A 17,396-nucleotide genomic window follows, 5' to 3' on the forward strand; every position below is an offset into this window, starting at 1 on the left:
TGACCACCTGCTTAAATAACGTTAAACTGGATGCCCCAGGGCTGGGCAGGACGGGTTTCCCCAGGGCATTTGCCCCTTGCCGGGGGGGGGCGGGTTGTTGCTGCTTGGTACCTTGGGCTGCCTTCCCTGTCTGCCATTCTGTGCTGCCGTGTCTTGTGCGTCACTTTTGAAGAAAAAAAACCCCACAAGTCGGCAGCTGCTTCATGCTTTTCAGCTACTTGTTAACACAGTTTCAAAAGCTCCTGGTTTGGGTTTTTGCTGTGTGGTGGGTTTCTGGGGGTGTTTTTTTAACCCTCTTTCCTCACCCTTGTCTGTGTCCCTGAGGCCCAGCCGGCCTCCGCTCCCCTTTCCTGCCCGCCATCCGCCGCCCCTTCCCGGGTGTTCCACGCTCTGCCTCTCCCAGCCTGAGGCAGCGGCCCCTCCGTGACGCAGGCGATGGCGTTAATTACCCCCATTCCCGCCCTCTCCTGAGGGGAGGCGGGCGGGTCCCTCCCCCATCACGTGACGCCGCCCCGCCTGGCCCTCGCCGGCCGCCGTCGCAGCGGGCGGAAGCCGGGCGCGCTGCCGTGCCGCCTGCGCCTGCGCCCTCCGCCCCGTCCCGTCCCCCCCCTCCCGTCCCCTCCCTCCTCCGCGCTGATGGCGGCGGCGATCATGGCGGCGGAGCAGGAAGCCGCGAAAGGCGGCGGCAGGAACCGCGGCGGCGTGCAGCGCGTGGAGGGCAAGCTGCGGGCCAGCGTCGAGAAGGGCGACTACTACGAGGCGCACCAGATGTACCGGACGCTCTTCTTCAGGTAGGCCCTGGCGCGGCCCGCCGCCCTGTCCTCCCCGCCCCCCCCCCCGGCACGGCCTTCCAGAGCCTTCCCACGCACCCGGCCCTGCCGCCGCGCACACGCCCCGCGCCCCATTGGCCGCCGCTTCTGCCCATCTCCGCCTTCTGCTCTCTCGTTGGGCCGCGGGGGGGCGGGGTGGGGCGGGTCCGTGCCGCGGAGGGTAGGGCGAGCTGGGCCCGGGCCCAGCCTGGGGGCAGTGGGCGGTCAGCGGGGCGCTCCCGCCGCCTCCCCGCTCCCTCCGCGCTCCCCCTGGTCCGGCCGCCGCCGAGGGGCGCGGCGGCTGCGCGGGAGGGCTGGGGGGCGGCGCGGGGAGCCGCCGCTCGTCGGGGTTTGAAGGTGAACCCCGGCCCGGCTGAGGGAGGGGGCCCGGCTCGGGAGGGCACCGGCCCGCGTCGTGCAGGGGCCGCGTTGCGTCGTACTTGACGCCGTCAAGAGCTAAATTTCGCCCCCCCGTCCCCAGACGTCCCTTGGAGGCCCGAGGGGCTGGAGTGAGCCCCTCGTCATTCCCGGACCGTCCCCTGAGGCTCGGGGCTGGGCCCACCGCCTCCCCCGGCGCCGGGGCCTTCCAGGAGCTCCTCGGGCCTTCCTAACGGCCTCGGCTTGTGTTAGGCATCAGCCTGGCTGCCGGGTGGGTTTAAAAGCCTTTTCAGGGTTTGAAGGTCTTGGGCTGATGCTCAGCCAGGGAGCGGGGCTGCACAGTGGCCACCCTGTGGGACTGCTCAGAGGAAGGGGCAGCTCTCGGAAGGGCAGGAGTCGCCTGCACAGAGGAGTTTTATTAGAAAAGATTCTGGTTGATGTAGTATTTGTGTGCGTGGCAATGACTAAGTAGAGCAGGCCTAGGCATTTACCCAGAAATATCACTACTGCCTGTGATGTCATAAGAAACCGTATTTTTATTGCAAAAATTTTTTAGATTTTTTTTTTTTTTTTTTTTCACATCCACTGCAGTGGTCACCCTTTCTCTCATCAAAATTTAAAATGTACCATCCCTGGAGGTATTTCGAAGGTGCGCAGACAGGGTGCTGAGGGACATGGTTTAGTGGTGGTTTTGGCAGCGTTGGGTTAACGGTTGGGCTTGATGATCTTAAAGGTCCCTTCCAACCTAGGCCATTCTGTGTAGAGCCTTGCTTGCAGGAGCACAGAATAAGGTATTTCTTCCAGGGCTTCCTTGGATGGTCCCAACTTTGTTCGCTTGAGGTTCTGCTGGGGGAGGGCAGGTGGGAAAACTGCCTTCTGAGTCTGGGTGCCTCACGCGTGTGTCGCCTGTCCCCGGAGCTCCTCGGAGGTGGAGTGGGAGCGGGCCCGTGGGCATCCACAGAAGAGCAGCAGCCAGGCATGTGGGGAAGAGGGTCCTTGGTGCGTAACTGACTTCTGCTGCCAGTGTGCATGAGGCAGCCTGCCCTGCCCTGTGTACTGAGCACCATTAAATTAAAGTAGTTATGTTCTGCCATAGCCTTCTGATGGGATCAGCGAGGGCACCGTCTAGGCCTTAAGACTTAAATTGTATTTGAGAATAAATCTAAATGTAAGACAAAGCATGGCCTATTTTATAGTAAGGATTATGTGATGTGATGGCTGCAGTGGTGGGAGATGGCTTGGCTCAGCAGGTCACTTCTCATCCAGTCTTCTGAATGTATTAACTCACATACTTTGCTTAAGCCACCCTGAATTAATTTAGAATCAAAGATCCTGCCTTTTCCATTTTAAATGCAGTAGAAAGGAGTTTCTCAATTAAATGAAAAGGTGACATTTGCATAGCTAGGAAGAAGGTTTCCTTCTAGGCAAAAAGATGTAATAAGACTGTGAAATTTGTTTGGAGAGTCACTGAGGCCAAAAAAGAGTCCTGGATAGTCTTGCCTGTCCTCTGTAAAATGTATGTTACATGTCAGCAGTTTTCCAGAGACATGTTAACACGGAGTGAGATGATCTCAGCTGCAGAATTGTAGTTGGGACAGCCAGTGCTTACTTGTTGTAAACAACAGCAGCCTGTAAAACATTAGTCTGTTCTGTCATGAGTTGCGTGTTAAAGTTGAAATCCTGACTCGGAGCTTCAGAAGTCATAAACTGAGACATGTGAGGGTGGAGGAGGGGAAGCAGCGGAGGAGGAAAGATTACCATAAGCCTGCCTCCTGCAGGCTTCTTCTCCCTCCCTCTCATCCAGGGAACAGGTGGGAAACTGCTGCTCCTGCCTGACCCTGAGCAGCGAGTCCCAGGCTCCTCCGGACAGGGGTGCTGGTGCCGGGGTGGTGCTGTAGGGGCTGGCTGCATTGAGCTCTGCTCTGTTTAGGATTTGGTGACGGAGTCAAACTTCCAAGTTTAACATCCCTGTTGTAGTTACATTGGCATCTGTTTTCCTGATACTTGTAGGTACTTTTTCTGGTATGAGTAATCCGTTCCAGGATTTCTCTTGTTCTAAATGCCATTTAGATTGATGTAATGAATATTTATTTTTATTAAAAAAACTTTTAAAATAAAAGTTCTTTTTAAAAAAGCACCCCACCTCTTTTAAATGTATTTTATATTGTAAAGCTGTTTTCAGCGTCTTCTAGTATCTGCTGTAATAATTCCCAGATTAAGAGCTCCCAAGTAGCATTGTGAATCTACTGGAAGTAGAACTTGCGGAAGGGGATCCACACTGAGTTTCGGAGTCAAATGCCTGAGAGGCAAACCTGCATGTGAAGCCAACTATAAAAATGTTGGAGCTGCTGATCCGTTTAAGTAACGTGCGAAGCATTTGCTATGGTGATTGCAAGTCTCAATTGCTGAGTCTACTTATTCCAAAAACCCACCCTCATGCCATCCGTTATTACAGTTCTGCTGGTTTGGATGAAAGACCTTGGGGTTTCTGGAAGACGATGAGCAGGATGGGAGGACTGTCTCCTCCCTTGTTTGTTGTCCGATCTGATTGTACCAGTAGGACCTGTCCCTGGGGCTGCCACGTGTGACAGGAGTCTCACCCACAGCACAAGAGCTTTTGGGATCCAGCGTTGTCCCTGGGATTAGTGTGATCCCTCCGTGCCCACACTGTCCCACCGCTCCCAGACTGCTTCACTCCTGGGTCCACCGACCCTTCGCTGTTACCCATGGGGATGCTCATGCATTGGGTCTGCTCTTTGGGGGACCCAGCTGCTGCAGGAGCAGAGAGCGGGGAACCAGGGGCACGGCACGGCCAGGTGTCGTAGAGGACAAAACGAATATTGCAGATACTAAAGCAGTGTGGGAGAACTGGAGTCTTATCTTTTTGATATAAGCTGTTGTTATTAACTACTCAGACATTCGGAGAAGCAGTTAAGAGAAATGGAAGTTGGAAACTCTATCTGCTGCCACACCTTAACTGCTTTTATAGGAAATGCTGCATTTATATTCTGGAGATGTGACTACCCAAGACCCTTAGTTACCGATAGTGGTGGTGTGCAGGAGGCTGCGGTCACAGCACCGTGGTAAGAGGCTCCCGCTCTTGAGGGAACCATTGGGAGCAAGTTATTTTATTCTTCATTTCTTGATTCACTCTTAAGCGAGGCAGGTGGAAGCTGCATCAGGTGTGTCTTGAAGAATAATATTTGAGAGCCCAGACTTGTTTCTTTTATGAATTGGTGACTCTGTGAAGTGTTGCACGGTAGATCTTGCTGGCTCTTTTTGTCTTACTGGAGCCCATCAGAGACAAGTTATTCTGGTTCAGCAGAGGACCAGTATGTGGCTGACATCCCCTGGCAGAGAGCAGTAGTGGTCACAGAGAGTTAAACCAGTGGAAAGGAGCCATGGGTGAGGAGAGGACTGGAGTCACTGGGGCAGCACCGGGGGAGCATGCTGTCCAGGGAGTGTTCCAAAAACTGTCACTGTGATGGCTTTGGTAAAGGCTCTGATGTGACGGTCTGAGCGGTGTCATTCAGTGCGTTGGCATCTTTTGCTCAGGTGAACTCCTGGGATCATTTACTTTTCTTTGTTTCAGCCCAAATCAGGTTTGAAGCTCTCATTTTTCATTCTTATACTCTGTGCTTGCATTCCATCAAGCCTGGAGCAGAAAACAAATTGTAGCTTACAGTTACGTCATTGTTGAAACTAACCTGATTTAAAAATACATCCCTTATTCCCTTTATTTTAAATTTTAGCAATCTTTAAACGTAAGTAACTTTAAGTGTACGCAACTTATTTAGTGATACTTTTTATCAAGGCTTTGATGTTGTTTTCAGGTATATGTCACAAGGAAAACACGCAGAAGCAAGAGAACTAATGTATTCAGGGGCTTTGCTGTTCTTCAGCCATAACCAGGTAAGTCACTCGTTTCGTGTGTGGGTTTGGGTGGGGGTGTTATTCCAAGGTTTTGAGGGGTGAATGGTAAATTCTCTATGGTAAACATTTGGGGTAATTGCTTTGTAATCTTTTGTTTTATCTCTTTGTTGAGCCTTTCTCCACAAAGAAGGATTATGCCAAGCTGGAACATAAAGCAGAAGTGTTTGTGGGCATCCAAACAATAATAGTAACCATGTCTGTTTTGTTTTCCTGGAGGCTTCTCTTTTCATGCCATCAAATTATTATAATTTTTTTATAATGAAAGGCTGAGACTTGATACTGTGCTGTAGATGTTGATAAAAGTATTAAATCTGCCTCTGACAAAATTCTGCTTGGTGTTTTCTTTTATGTGCTGATATGTTCATCACTACCAGTATGTGTCTGTTTTGTAGCAAAACAGTGCTGCGGATCTGTCCATGCTGGTTTTGGAGTCTTTGGAGAAATCGGATGCAAAAGTAGCAGATGACCTTTTAGGTGAGGTGACCTCTGCGCTCGGTTTGATGGTGTTCTGGTGTGCTTTCACTTCACGGTGACTGTTGTTAACAGTCTCGAAACCTGAAATCCTTCCTGTATGCCCTCCCATGTGGCTAAGAGTTACCTTCAGCATAGAAATGGATGGGGGAAGACTTTATTAGAGATTAATGGATTCCCAATAACTTTTTTGGCATGCTTAGAACAAACATCGGTGTGTTGTGGCGTTGTGCGTTCCTCGATGCAGCAGTAATGTATTGTCTGCACGGTCATTGATGTCCCAGGGCTTTGGTGGATGGTGGTGTCACACCCCAGCAGTGTGGTAGTGTCACATTATTTGTGATTCATCTGTTCACAAGGGAATTTTTCTTGTTTGACTGTGAGATTTGGTAAGCAGGCAATTCAGGGAGACCTTCTTGAGAGCTGCCTGGCCAGACCACTGCTGCAGCGTGGGTGAACCACTCCTGTTAACCACCTATGGATGGAGACAGACAGACTGAGGCTGTTCTTTGTTTACTTAGATCAGCTCTGACATTTTGTGTCCCATCTATGATCTGGTGGTGTTCCTCTGAACTGCAGCCCTCTGTCCCTCGCCCTGTGAATGGCAAGCAGTCCCATAACCTGCAGCCTTTCCTGCTCCTTGGAACTGCGTGGTGCTCTGGGATGTCCTGTCCCAAAGGATGAGATGGGGAAGCTGTCACCAGCTGGCTGCAAGGCACAGCTTTGGGCTCTGGGGGAGTCATAGGAATATTGCTGGCTGATAGATGCAAGATTGACTTGCTGTATGAGAAGTGTCTCAAGTTCAAAGTCACTCTTCTTTAAGGGGGCTTATGGAGGCCCATTAGGGGACCTTAAATACACACTATCACTGTCACTTTCATGTTGGAGCTTAAAGATGCACTAGAACCAGCGGTTCATCCTATTGCTATTAATGCTAAATATTTGTGAATCTTATTGCTTCTAGAAAACTTGGCTAAATTGTTTAGTTTAATGGATCCAAATTCTCCGGAAAGAGTGGCTTTCGTATCCAGAGCACTAAAATGGTCTAGCGGGGGATCAGGAAAACTTGGACATCCAAAACTACACCAGTTACTAGCAATTACCCTGTGGAAAGGTAAGAAAAAAACCCCTGGCTTTTCTGTGTTTTGTTTTGAAAATGTTGAAAGTATGATATTGTAAGAGATCTATTTTGAAAATAATCTAAGGAAGCTGAGATGGATATGGTTGATTGGGTTCTGCTATTACCTGATTTTTGCAGTAACTTCAGCCTGACGTTACTAATAAAAAAAAAACCTGGGGCTGTAGTGCAAAACCCAAAACACAACTGCTATAAAGCTCTCTGTAAAAGGAAGGTTGATCCTTTAGACCTTGAGGTAGTTTGATTGAGTCATTAGGAGGAAAATTGCTGGGGCACAAAGCTGTTCTATCCTGTTTGTTTTATTTTTGAATCCTGGATAAACCTGACAAAGATCGAAATACATCACCTAGCATCCAAAACAGTCTTTGGATGTGTAATTGGGTACTTTTTGAGACGATGACCAGCAGGCTTATTCCAGAATGAATGTCGTGGCCTTTGATTTATGTGGGATTTTATCACTTGTGATGGGATGTAAGAGAATCCAAAAATGCACTGAATAATTATTTTAATTGTGGATGATAGCCAGTTTTAAAGTCTTGTGTTCAAAACATAACAAACGTGAGTGAGAGCAGTTGAATAAATGCCGTCTCTTCTGTGGTTTCTTGTGAATTAATAACTCTGCAAGATGATTGTTTATTTCAAATTTTTCAGTAGCTGCAAAGCGGTGATAGTGGTTTCATGTAACAGTCCTGACCCAATGGTCAACATTCCAGCTCGTTGCCTTTCTGCGTGTCATATGCAATCCTGTAGCTGTTCTCGTGGGACTTACGTTAGCTTGATGGCTGCTGCCAGCCAGAAAGGGCGGATTTGCCTCAGAGCATTTAAGTTAGAAGCTGAGACAAGATTAGGATAAGAAATGTTGCATTCTGAAAGTAAAAATCCCCGTTTTGTAGCCATCTGCTCACTGTTCTTTTGAAGAGCAAAATGTGTACGTTTTCTTAGTCTGGAGTTTTTGAGATTTTCATCAAAAAAGGCTCAGATTTTTAAAACAAAGCTTTTAAATTCCAAAAATTAGCAGCTATCCAGTTTTGATTTGTCATTGCAGTGATTTTGCGTGATGCTTTGCTTCAAGTTAAGTTCTAACAAGTCGTTGCCACTTCTTACACCTTTTTTTCCCGTACAATTGCTGTTCAGCATATGGAAGCAATTTTAATTTTGATAGCGAGAGTGGGCTAGGCTAAAAATAGGAAATGCCTTCTTTCTGTGCACTTAGAGAGAAGGACGCTGAAGGTGCTGTTTGACTTCTTGGTGCGCATGGTCTAATATGGAAGTTCTTGATTCTCCTCCTCAGCACTAGTGGCGATAGCACACGAAGTGGCAACGTGCGGTTAGATAACATGAGAGCACCGCAGCTCACGCTGTTTGTCCCGGTGGTAGCTGTGTTTTGTGGTTGCATGGAACAAACTGTATCTAAATCAAATGTATTTAGGTTAACATATTTATTATCTCCCTTTATAAATTGTCTGTAACTTATAAAGGAAAAAGCCTCCTCTCTTTTTGCTAGTTGTCTTGTTTATATACCGTGTGTGTAGCTCTTGTCCTTTTACCAGCTGTAGCACACAAGCCTAACAAATTTGTTTTTACATTCAGGTATGATGAACCGATTTCTTAAAAGCCATTTTCTTTTTCCTTTTATAGAGCAAAACTATAGTGAATCTCGGTATCACTTCTTGCACTCTACAGATGGCGAAGGATGTGCAAATATGCTGGTAGAATACTCCTCGTCCAGGGGATATCGCAGTGAGGTGGACATGTTTGTAGCACAGGCAGTACTACAGTAGGTGTTTAACTTTTTTTTTTTTTTTTTTTTTTTTACTGTTTTGCTGACATGACACTGTGTTTGGGGCCAGTCTAATTTAATCATGATAACTGTAGGTGTTAACCATGCATCCTTTTCAAAAGAAACTGTGAAACTGGCCAGAGCTTCTGAAACTCACTTTGTGTGGTAACAACATGAGAAAACCATCTCAAACCCGGTGTGTTGAACTGGTCAGACTGGAGAGAGAGAAGAACAAATAACACATTCAGGTCAAACCTGAAAGCATGTTAATTGCCTGAAGAATTAATGTAATCTGTTTGACCCCGAAAGCACAATTCTTAGCGTTGTTAACACCACTTTATGTCTAGTTAGGGCTTACCTTGACGTCCTTACCAAGACTGGACCTAAGCAGGGTCTATATTTACCTTTAGTGTAGTACTTGCTCTCCGGCTCGTTGTCCTAAGAGACAACTTGTCTTGGGTCACCCTGGTCCGTGAGCAGCAGTGCGACGGTTCTGGGTTTGACACAGTTGCTAGTGGCTTTCATTTACTTGGGCATTTATTTTGTAGAAGGTGGGAGTGCAAGCTCTGATGTGCCTTTGCAGAGCTCATGTGCAATTAAGGTTGACAAAGCCAATTTTGCTGTGTTTAATCAGCTGATGGCTTTCTTCAGTCAGGGAAAGCGGCTCACGGAGGAGTCTGAGGAGGAGGTGGAGACAGGACTGTGCAGCAGGGAGTCAGGGAGAGAGTAGGTGTTGGGGGAGAGGGAGGAGGTGAGAGCAAGTCTGTCTCTCTTTTGGCAGCAGTGAGCTGTCATCTCAGATCTGTCCTGCTTTCCATAGCTGGTTGATACAGATTGCGGTGATTTTGATCAGTAGAAAATCTTTTATGGAAATCCAGTATGTGCAGGACTCTTAAACAATTTTATGAGGCTTTGTTCTGGAGAGGGGGAAATTCTGGAGAGAAGGTATCTGTAAGAGATTATTTTTTCAGTATTTATACAGCAATAGTTCTGCATCCTTTACTGGCCTATATCTGAAATACTGTACTAAATCCTCTTACATAGCAGTGTGTACTCTAATGAAAATAATTGCAGGTCCTTGCTCAGCAGTAAGGCAGAAGAGCCCCGTGCCCTTGTGCATGTGAGGGTACAGGACTGGAGGCCAGCCTGCGACCGAGAATGCGACGGCTCGTGGCAGCCTTCCCAGGGCTCGCCGACAGCGTTTGTCCCAGATAAAGTCTCTTGTTAGGCCTATGGGACTTGCAGAGATTGCCAGTTAAATTAACTGGACCTGAACAAAGGCTGGGAAGTCGATCTGTTAACTGCTGCCCCATGGCTGGGGAGCTCAAAGGGTAGCTTCATGATGAGACTTTTGGACGTGTGTGTCAAACTTCTCGGTGATCCTGATGCCATGTTATTTTGAGGTAGTGCTAATAGAATGTCAGAGGCGTCGGACGCTGGCAGATACATACTGAAAGGAGATGTGTTTGGGAGTGGATGGGGCCAGGAGAGAGGTCTTTAATTAGGTTTTTACCTCATCGTAGTAAACTCTGGACGAGTAAATGCAATGTCAGGTTTAATTTGAATTATGCAGTGGCCGGTCTTTCCACATTTTGATTTAATTGATGCCCTTTTTTTGTAACCCTCCTGTATACAATCTGCTTAGATCTTGGTTAAACTCATTCAATTAATATTTAACGTCAGTTCTCCCTCCCAACCCGCTTATTCCACAATGTAGTTCAGTAGCGATTTTCCCCTTCCTCAGTTGATGGCCAAACCATTGTCAAAGATGTGCACCTCTGCCGGGTAGTTTTTGCCATCATTTTAAACCTGAGATGGTTTCTATGCGCAAATGAAGTACAGCATTTGGCTTCCCTTTCTCTTTCTGCATGTAAAACTACTTCTCCACCTTTTATTTTTAACTTGCCCTGTTCTGTTTCCTTTTGCAGATTTCTCTGCTTAAAAAATAAGACCAGCGCATCAGTTGTTTTCACGACATACACACAGAAGCATCCCTCGATAGAAAAGGGTCCGCCCTTTGTTCAGCCACTGCTAAACTTCATCTGGTTTCTGTTGTTGGCGGTTGATGGGTACAGTATGAATTTTCCTCATGTTGTTCTTGGTTTCCTTTGCATTTGTTACTGGGGTTACATTTCTGGTTGTTTCCTTTCTAGAGGAAAACTAACAGTATTTACAGTATTGTGTGAACAGTATCAACCTTCACTGAAAAGAGATCCCATGTATAATGAGGTGAGTTACTCGTGGCTGTAAACAGGATTTAACCTACAGAATGAGTTAAATAATAGCTGATTGTCTCCTGTTTTGTGACTGGTACAGAGGAGTCTGATCTAGCTTGTGCGGTGTGACTGCTGCCCGTAGTGGTTCCACCTGTAAACGAAGTAGCTGACGTTGTTCTTCACCTTGTGTCGTTTCAGTACCTAGATAGAATAGGACAGCTTTTCTTCGGTGTTCCGCCCAAGCAGACATCGTCCTACGGAGGGTTACTAGGTAAGGTTTGTGCTGATGATTGTTTACAGACACCACCAGTCTTCTCAGAGCAGTGGCTTGTACAAAAAGGCTGTGCTGGAAACAGATAATTTGTTCTAACAAATGTATCAGTTTTTTCATAGCCTGTAGAAACAGCCCCTGCTGTAGAATACGAGATGAACTGGTTTCATGTGAAAGCGATTGGGTGAAGCTAGTAGACTTCCCATCTTTCAGAAGGGCAGAAGCATGTAAATGACTCTTACAGATAATTTTTGTCATTACGGTATAACTTCCAAATGTAAAGAAAAATCTTGTTTGTGTTAAAGCTTCATTTCCTCAAACATCGGTGGCATTTTCCTGAAGTCAAGTTTGGGACTTTGGGAGAGTCTAACCAGTGCTGGTATAAAATGAATGCTCCCAAAGTAAAAATTCTGAAATTAATACTGCACTTCTACAAGAAGTGAAAGGGAATAGAGAAATTCAGCCTGCATTTCCTGGCTCTTGAATAAAATGTCAGCAAATTGGACTGGATTACTTCTGTAAAATTGAATTTTCTTGAGAATTAAGTTTCTCTGTTTGGAAAGGGACTTGAAGCTTTACCTGCAAACAGCAATTCACGGGTACCCAAATTTTGTGAAAAACATGAGCATCATAGATCCCATATGTAAGTAACAGCTTTTCGGTATTTCAAGCAACCTTAAAATGAATAAACGAGGGAGAACGCATAAATGCCTCCAACGAGTTCTTTATAGGCATTGCTGGGTTTTGACCGTTTCCTGGCTGGAGGTGCCTTGCCTCACTTGGTTGGGTTTTTTCTTTCCTCTCGTGCTGCAGCCACAGCCCGTAAGTCTGTGACTTTAGCGGGGTTTTTCCGGTGTACTCTTAGAGAAGGAATAGTATCAAAATACAGCTTCCCAAAGCAATAAACTCTGAATGGAAACCAATGAGCGAATGCTAATGTCCTGCTGAGACTCTTCTGCTAACAAACAAACAAAAAAAAAACCAAAAAAAAGTTATTTTTTCATTGTTGAAATCTACAGCTTAGCAGGATGGTAGGAGAACAGTTAAAAGTTTTTAGGATGAGAAAGTAAAATTGGCAATCTCGACTGTCCTGTATTTTATTCTAGGAAATCTTTTAAACAGTCTGATGGGGACTGGAGAAGATGAGGACACGGAAGATGGTCAGGAAGATAGCAGTCCCATCGAGCTCGACTGAATGCTGTTGTCTCTGGGTGGCGTGTAAGTCTGGTGATTCGATGACTCCAAAGACAGTTTTGGAATTTGAATCCTGCAGTTGTTTCCTGGCGCCTAAAAGGGCTCCTCCGGTCTTTTAGAAATGGTTGCTGAAATGTTTATAATGTTCGGTCTATATTATTTATGTAAAAAAAGAAAGAAACCAACAAAAAGTATCCAAACGAACCAATCGGAGCAATTGTTAGCAGGTTTCCGATACAGCGGCTGTTGACTTTGATTAAAATATAGTCTTCTACGGTTTCTGATGCAGTATTCCCTTTTGCACAGTAATTGAATAAAGCATAAATATGGGTCTTGTACTTCACGGCCTACTCGATACCATCTTTGTTACGAGAAAGCCTCCTTGACCTCTGCTGTCTCCAAGGAAGATCTCGAAAGGCAGGGTGATCAATTGAATAACGTATTGGCGAGGCTGGTGCCAAAAGTAACTGCGAGACGAGCCAAGCAGCCTAATTTGAGATGCACACCCAAGAGACGTTGTTACCCAGACCTGGTTTCCGCTGGTGTGAGTAGCACGGACGCCGTTCCCGCTGCCTTTCGCTCCGCGCACGGGCTGGCTCCGGCCCCGCGCACGCGCGTGCTCGGCCGACACCTCCTGAAAAGCACAAGATTGAATCGCTCTGCGGTAAAAGCCAATCAGTGGAACGTAGGTAATTGGCTTCCCTGTGGATCTCTCTTGCCTAGGTGTGAAAACTTGGCTCGTGGCTCTACTCCTTTGGAACAGATTCAGCGCAAGTTCACAACCATACGTCGAGGCGACGGCCTTCTAGCGCATGAAATGATTTGCCGCGAGCAACGTATGCGTTTGAACTGCAGCTGTGCGTAAAGGAAAGGGATACTGCAGAACTTTTGGCTCTTTATGATATATTTATTTTTCTTGGGTGATTGATTCATTTAACATTTTCTGTAAAAAAGAATAAATCAATAAATGATGGAGTAACTTCGCCCCCAGCGGTAGGCATAGCCGTTCGACATCTCCTCCTCTTTAACGCAGCACAGCGGATGGCAGTGGTACAGCGAGCAGATGAAAGGGTGGGGAAACGCTTTATTTTTTCACGGTGAAAATAAAAAGGCTTAGATTAATAAACAGCAATCATGCATGGGGGAGGGAGGGATTAATACAAATTTATTGACTGTATGAAAAAGAAAAGGCATTGACAGGAAGACTTTGTGTTAATTGTGAAGTCTCAAATAAACACTTTATACCAGGATCTGTGATGTTGCTGCTTTGGAAGAGTTTTATGAGCGGAGATCTTGCTTTCTTTGCTATTTCCCCCCGTCCCTGTCCTGTGTCCTCTGGAGGCGGGTGACGGGGAGTTTGAGTGTTCAGCTCCGGGTGCGGAATGCAGTTGCAAATGACGGCCGTGTGTACAGCATACGTGTGTGTGTGTAAAATCGATATTAAAATATATACGCACACACACATAGAAACAGCCTTTTGTGTATATAATAATTTATAATTAACTATTGCATATAATTTATAATATTAATTACACACATGCACAATCTTTATAGCTAGCTACAAACAAAAACAATGAGCCCGGCCTGCTCCCTCCCTGCTTGACATGCCCGGGGTTTTAAGTGTGAGTGAGTGACAGTATGTGTGTAAAATACATATTTATAAAAAAATTATCAATTGTATTATAATATAACATTATTAAAATTATATATTATTAAAATACATATTCATAAATTATAGTATTTTATATTATATATAATTAATAATGTTAATTACCTGTCTCTAGTTATGCATACACGTATTGTCCTGGTTTGAGGGCCACTGAGGGCCAATATAGACATACGCATATGGATATATGTGTGTTTATATGCAATATAGTTCTCTTAAATTTATAATACAAGTATATGTATAAATTATACAATTTATACTTATATAAAAAGCAAGCACGTGTATATTTGTAATATATAATTAAATATTTTATAAATTTGCAATTATAAAAAAAAAAATCTCTATACATATACAGACGCCTGTATGAAATACATTTAGCTTATGTATTTTGTAGGTTAAACGTGTATGTCTGATGACGGCTACGTGTACGCGGGCATGTGCTCGTATGATCTCTGTTCAGCGCTCTCTCACACACACGTGTACCGTGTTACGCCTTTATCGGCTACGCAGTTCAGCGTTGTGGCTGAATAGCCAACGATTTATTTCTATAGTCCCAAGACTGTATCTTTTGTGTATGTGGGTGCACACATAGAGAGAAACCATGAGTACGTGCTCTAAAATAGACAGGCTGTACGCTATATAATACACAAATAAGTATAATGTATATTATGTTATAAATAGGTGTGTGTGGTTTACATGAAATGTATTTGCCTGGTCCATATGTACACACGTGCACAGGGTCCTGTGCCCGGCCCCCCCCGCCCAGGGCCCTGCCCGCACCCTCACCTACGTGTCTGCAGATGGTTTTTTTACCTGCCCCCCCCGTCCCTCCCCTGCCCCAGCACCACACGGCCACGGCTTGGACATCATAATTTATTGGTTGGAATGACATTTAGTAGCAGAGTGGTGTCGGCAGTGACAGGCGGCACGCACACAGCCCAGGGATGCTCTCGCGTACACACACCAACGGACGGACCGCGGGGACGGGGACGGGACTTCACCCGGGGCCGGAAATTTCAAGTTTGGGTAAAAAAATCCAGCACGCGGCGTACAGGTCCCAGCCCACCCACCCGCGGGAATTACAGTGCTCAACACAGCGCTGAAACGTCACTTCAAGCAGCTTTTTTTTTTTTTTTTGGCAGAAAAAAAACAAAAAAAAAAACAAAAAAAAAATTAAGATAATTATTGGGGGGGAAAAAAAAAGTGCACCCACCATTCCGGAGAAGCAGCGAGCCGTCAGGGCCAGGCTGGGCTGTTACGGTGCCTGTCAGCACCGCCGCCCCTAAAGTTCAACCCACCCCCCCCTCCCAAAACCGGGCTCCCAAAAAGGGGTGAAACCCATGACAGAGGAGCACCCCAGGGAGCAGAGCCGGGCCCCCACCCCACAAGCTTTGCTCCCGTGGTGTCACCTCCTGGCTCGGTGTCCCCCATCCCCTCACAGAGCCCCAGGGCTGGGGCGGGGGCATTGAGCAGGTAACGAGGCCACCGATGCTCATTTCCTCTGTTTCTAAACCCCCTTTGACCCCCAGCCCGGGCAGAGCATCACCACTGCTCCCCCCATGGGGTCATTCCTCACGTCACCATCCCGGCTGTTCCCAGGTTGGTCCTTCCCATCCCACCGGGACGTCGCTGCTCAGGGACACCCCGCTCCCAGGGGAAAGGGCTGGCGGAGAGCCAGGGGACGCCCAGCTCCAGCCCCATGGAGCAGCTCGTGGGGAAAAGCCCCATCTCCCCCGGAGACGTGCCAGCAGCAGTCTCCCCCAGCCCGCCGAGGCCGGGTGACACCCCTTCCGGGGGGCGACAGGGACCACGCGCCCAGCGGAGCGGCCACGGAGCCGAATTTCAGGTTGGCTCAGCATCTTCTCTGACATTTCGCTGCCATCCTTCTTGGTTTCTGACATGATCAAGTGAATGATGAGGGGAAAGGGAAGTATTATTATTATTATTATTACTATTATTATTATTATTCTTCATTATTTTTAACATTTCAAATAAAACCACGTTGTGTTGTAAACAGAAGCTCACTCCTCAGGTCTGCCCAGCCAGTCCCCGCTAAGGTTTATGTTTGAAATGGGCTTCCACTGCAAGAGAAGAGCAGAGACAGGGGGTCAACAGCCGGACGAGGACCGGCAGGCGGCCACAGCCCGGCACAGGCCCACGCTGAGCATGGTCCTTGTCCTGACGATGCTCCTTGGGTCCGATTATCCCTATAACTGGGTGACCGAGCATCCTTACAGCAGCATGGACATCATGCCAGAGGCGATGAAGAGGGAAGGAGACCATCCTCCTCCTCCCAGCACGAGCCCCTCTCTGCTGGGACAGACTGCACCCTCCCCAGGTGAGGAAGGGCTCGCGCAAGGGAGGGATGCTGCTGCATCCCTGAGCCCCTCCATCCAGCCCTGAGCCCCTCTATCCATCCCCTTCCATCCGTCTGCCCCCCATCTCCAATTCCCCATCCATCCTTCCCATTCCTGACCCCTCTCCATCCATTCCTCCATCCATCCCTGATTCCCCCCCATCCATCCCTGATTCCCTCCATCCATCCCATCCTCCAGCACCCGGGAAATCCCCGCCCCCCCCCAGCAAAGCCACCTGCGTATTCCTGAGGCAGCATGGGCCGGCTTATCACTTTCTGAAAGGTCGTAATCCACTCCAGCTGGTCGTCCTCCGTCTCGCAGGCAAAGAGGAATTTCCGATCAGGGGTGACGATGGTTATCCCGTGCTGCCAGTGGTTTCCCTGCGTGGATGGCGGGAGCCCTTCCAGGACCTTGTAGCTGTTTTCCTTGCTCCCAATGAAAACCTCCCCTCTGGCGAAGGCATCCTAGGGGACAGCGGGGAGCTCGGCTGTGACTGGGACGGGCGCCCGGACGTGGCTCACCCCACACCAGCCAGAAGCTCCACCAGCAAAACGCAGCAGCTGAACACCGACAGCACCGGCCACCCCACGAAGCCCCGCTCCAGCTCCTCCCAGGGCACCCACGACACGGGACCAACACCCGGGACACACAATTCAGCCGCAGAAAAAGCTGAAGCTGGTCCACGGGGTTTCCAAAGCATTTTTGGCGAGTATCTGTGCATGGGGCTACTGCACGCTGAACACCGGGTAGATGCACCCAGCAGTGACCGCTCCGTGCCCTCTTGGCTCCCCCACCAGCCTGAGCTTCACTGCATATTATTATGTTCATCATCATCATCATTATCATCATCGGTAGTAGTAGTATCACCATCATTATTATTGATTATTCCCAGCAGACAGCCCAGGCACCTTCGTCTTACCAGGGGATCTTTGAAATACATGAGCCGTCGGTCATCCATGGTGAACCATCGCTTCTTGAATCCCTCTGTTTGCTGAAGAGGCAAAAAAACTCCGGATTAGACCAAAGCAGCGCAGCTCTTTGCCTACCGGGCACGGCCCAGGAGGTCCGAGGCTCTCGGAGGAGCCCGGGGGGCTGGGGGGGTTGGGGACAGGCGGCTCCTGGGCCACCACCAGGGAGGTGGGGTGTTCGCTCTGTGAGGTGAGTCTGGCTTTTTTTAAGGCGT

General features: G+C 47.7%; 2 protein-coding genes across 6 annotated transcripts in view; one reads left to right on the forward strand and one right to left on the reverse strand.

The window, feature by feature from the left end:
• Positions 1 to 594: 594 nt before the first annotated feature.
• GET4 (guided entry of tail-anchored proteins factor 4) lies at positions 595 to 13,440 on the forward strand. Of its 5 annotated transcripts, none has more exons than XM_054212360.1 (10): positions 597 to 791; positions 5,021 to 5,099; positions 5,513 to 5,594; positions 6,556 to 6,705; positions 8,368 to 8,506; positions 10,438 to 10,578; positions 10,663 to 10,738; positions 10,924 to 10,996; positions 12,103 to 12,214; positions 12,497 to 13,440. In XM_054212360.1, the coding sequence occupies exons 1-9, from the start codon at positions 637 to 639 to the stop codon at positions 12,189 to 12,191; spliced, it is 984 nt and encodes a 327-aa protein (XP_054068335.1). In that variant the 5' UTR covers positions 597 to 636; the 3' UTR covers positions 12,192 to 12,214; positions 12,497 to 13,440. The 5 variants fall into 5 exon arrangements, with proteins under 5 accessions (XP_054068337.1, XP_054068335.1, XP_054068336.1 ...); XM_054212361.1 differs by having other exon boundaries at positions 12,914 to 13,440; XM_054212362.1 differs by having other exon boundaries at positions 595 to 791; positions 8,413 to 8,506; positions 12,103 to 13,440.
• Positions 13,441 to 14,720: 1,280 nt separating this feature from the next.
• The window catches only part of ADAP1 (ArfGAP with dual PH domains 1), a 62,264-nt gene continuing 59,588 nt past the window's right edge, over positions 14,721 to 17,396 (reverse strand). Inside the window, exons 9-11 of the mRNA XM_054213033.1 lie at positions 17,133 to 17,204; positions 16,449 to 16,677; positions 14,721 to 15,937 (exon numbers count right to left, since the gene is read on the reverse strand). Coding sequence (XP_054069008.1) covers positions 15,909 to 15,937; positions 16,449 to 16,677; positions 17,133 to 17,204 — 330 coding nt within the window. The 3' untranslated portion in view covers positions 14,721 to 15,908. The remainder of the gene's footprint in view (positions 15,938 to 16,448; positions 16,678 to 17,132; positions 17,205 to 17,396) is intronic.

This window comes from Rissa tridactyla, chromosome 8 (assembly GCF_028500815.1).
Source record: "Rissa tridactyla isolate bRisTri1 chromosome 8, bRisTri1.patW.cur.20221130, whole genome shotgun sequence".
NCBI lineage: Eukaryota > Metazoa > Chordata > Aves > Charadriiformes > Laridae > Rissa > Rissa tridactyla.

Coding starts and splice junctions, on each gene's coding strand:
- GET4 (XM_054212359.1), top strand. CDS start 637: ATGGCGGCGGCGATCATGGCGGCGGAGCAGGAAGCCGCGAAAGGCGGC. Junction 5,100..5,512: donor TGTTCTTCAGCCATAACCAG/GTAAGTCACTCG, acceptor TCTGTTTTGTAG/CAAAACAGTGCTGCGGATCT. Junction 8,507..10,437: donor GTAGCACAGGCAGTACTACA/GTAGGTGTTTAA, acceptor TTCCTTTTGCAG/ATTTCTCTGCTTAAAAAATA.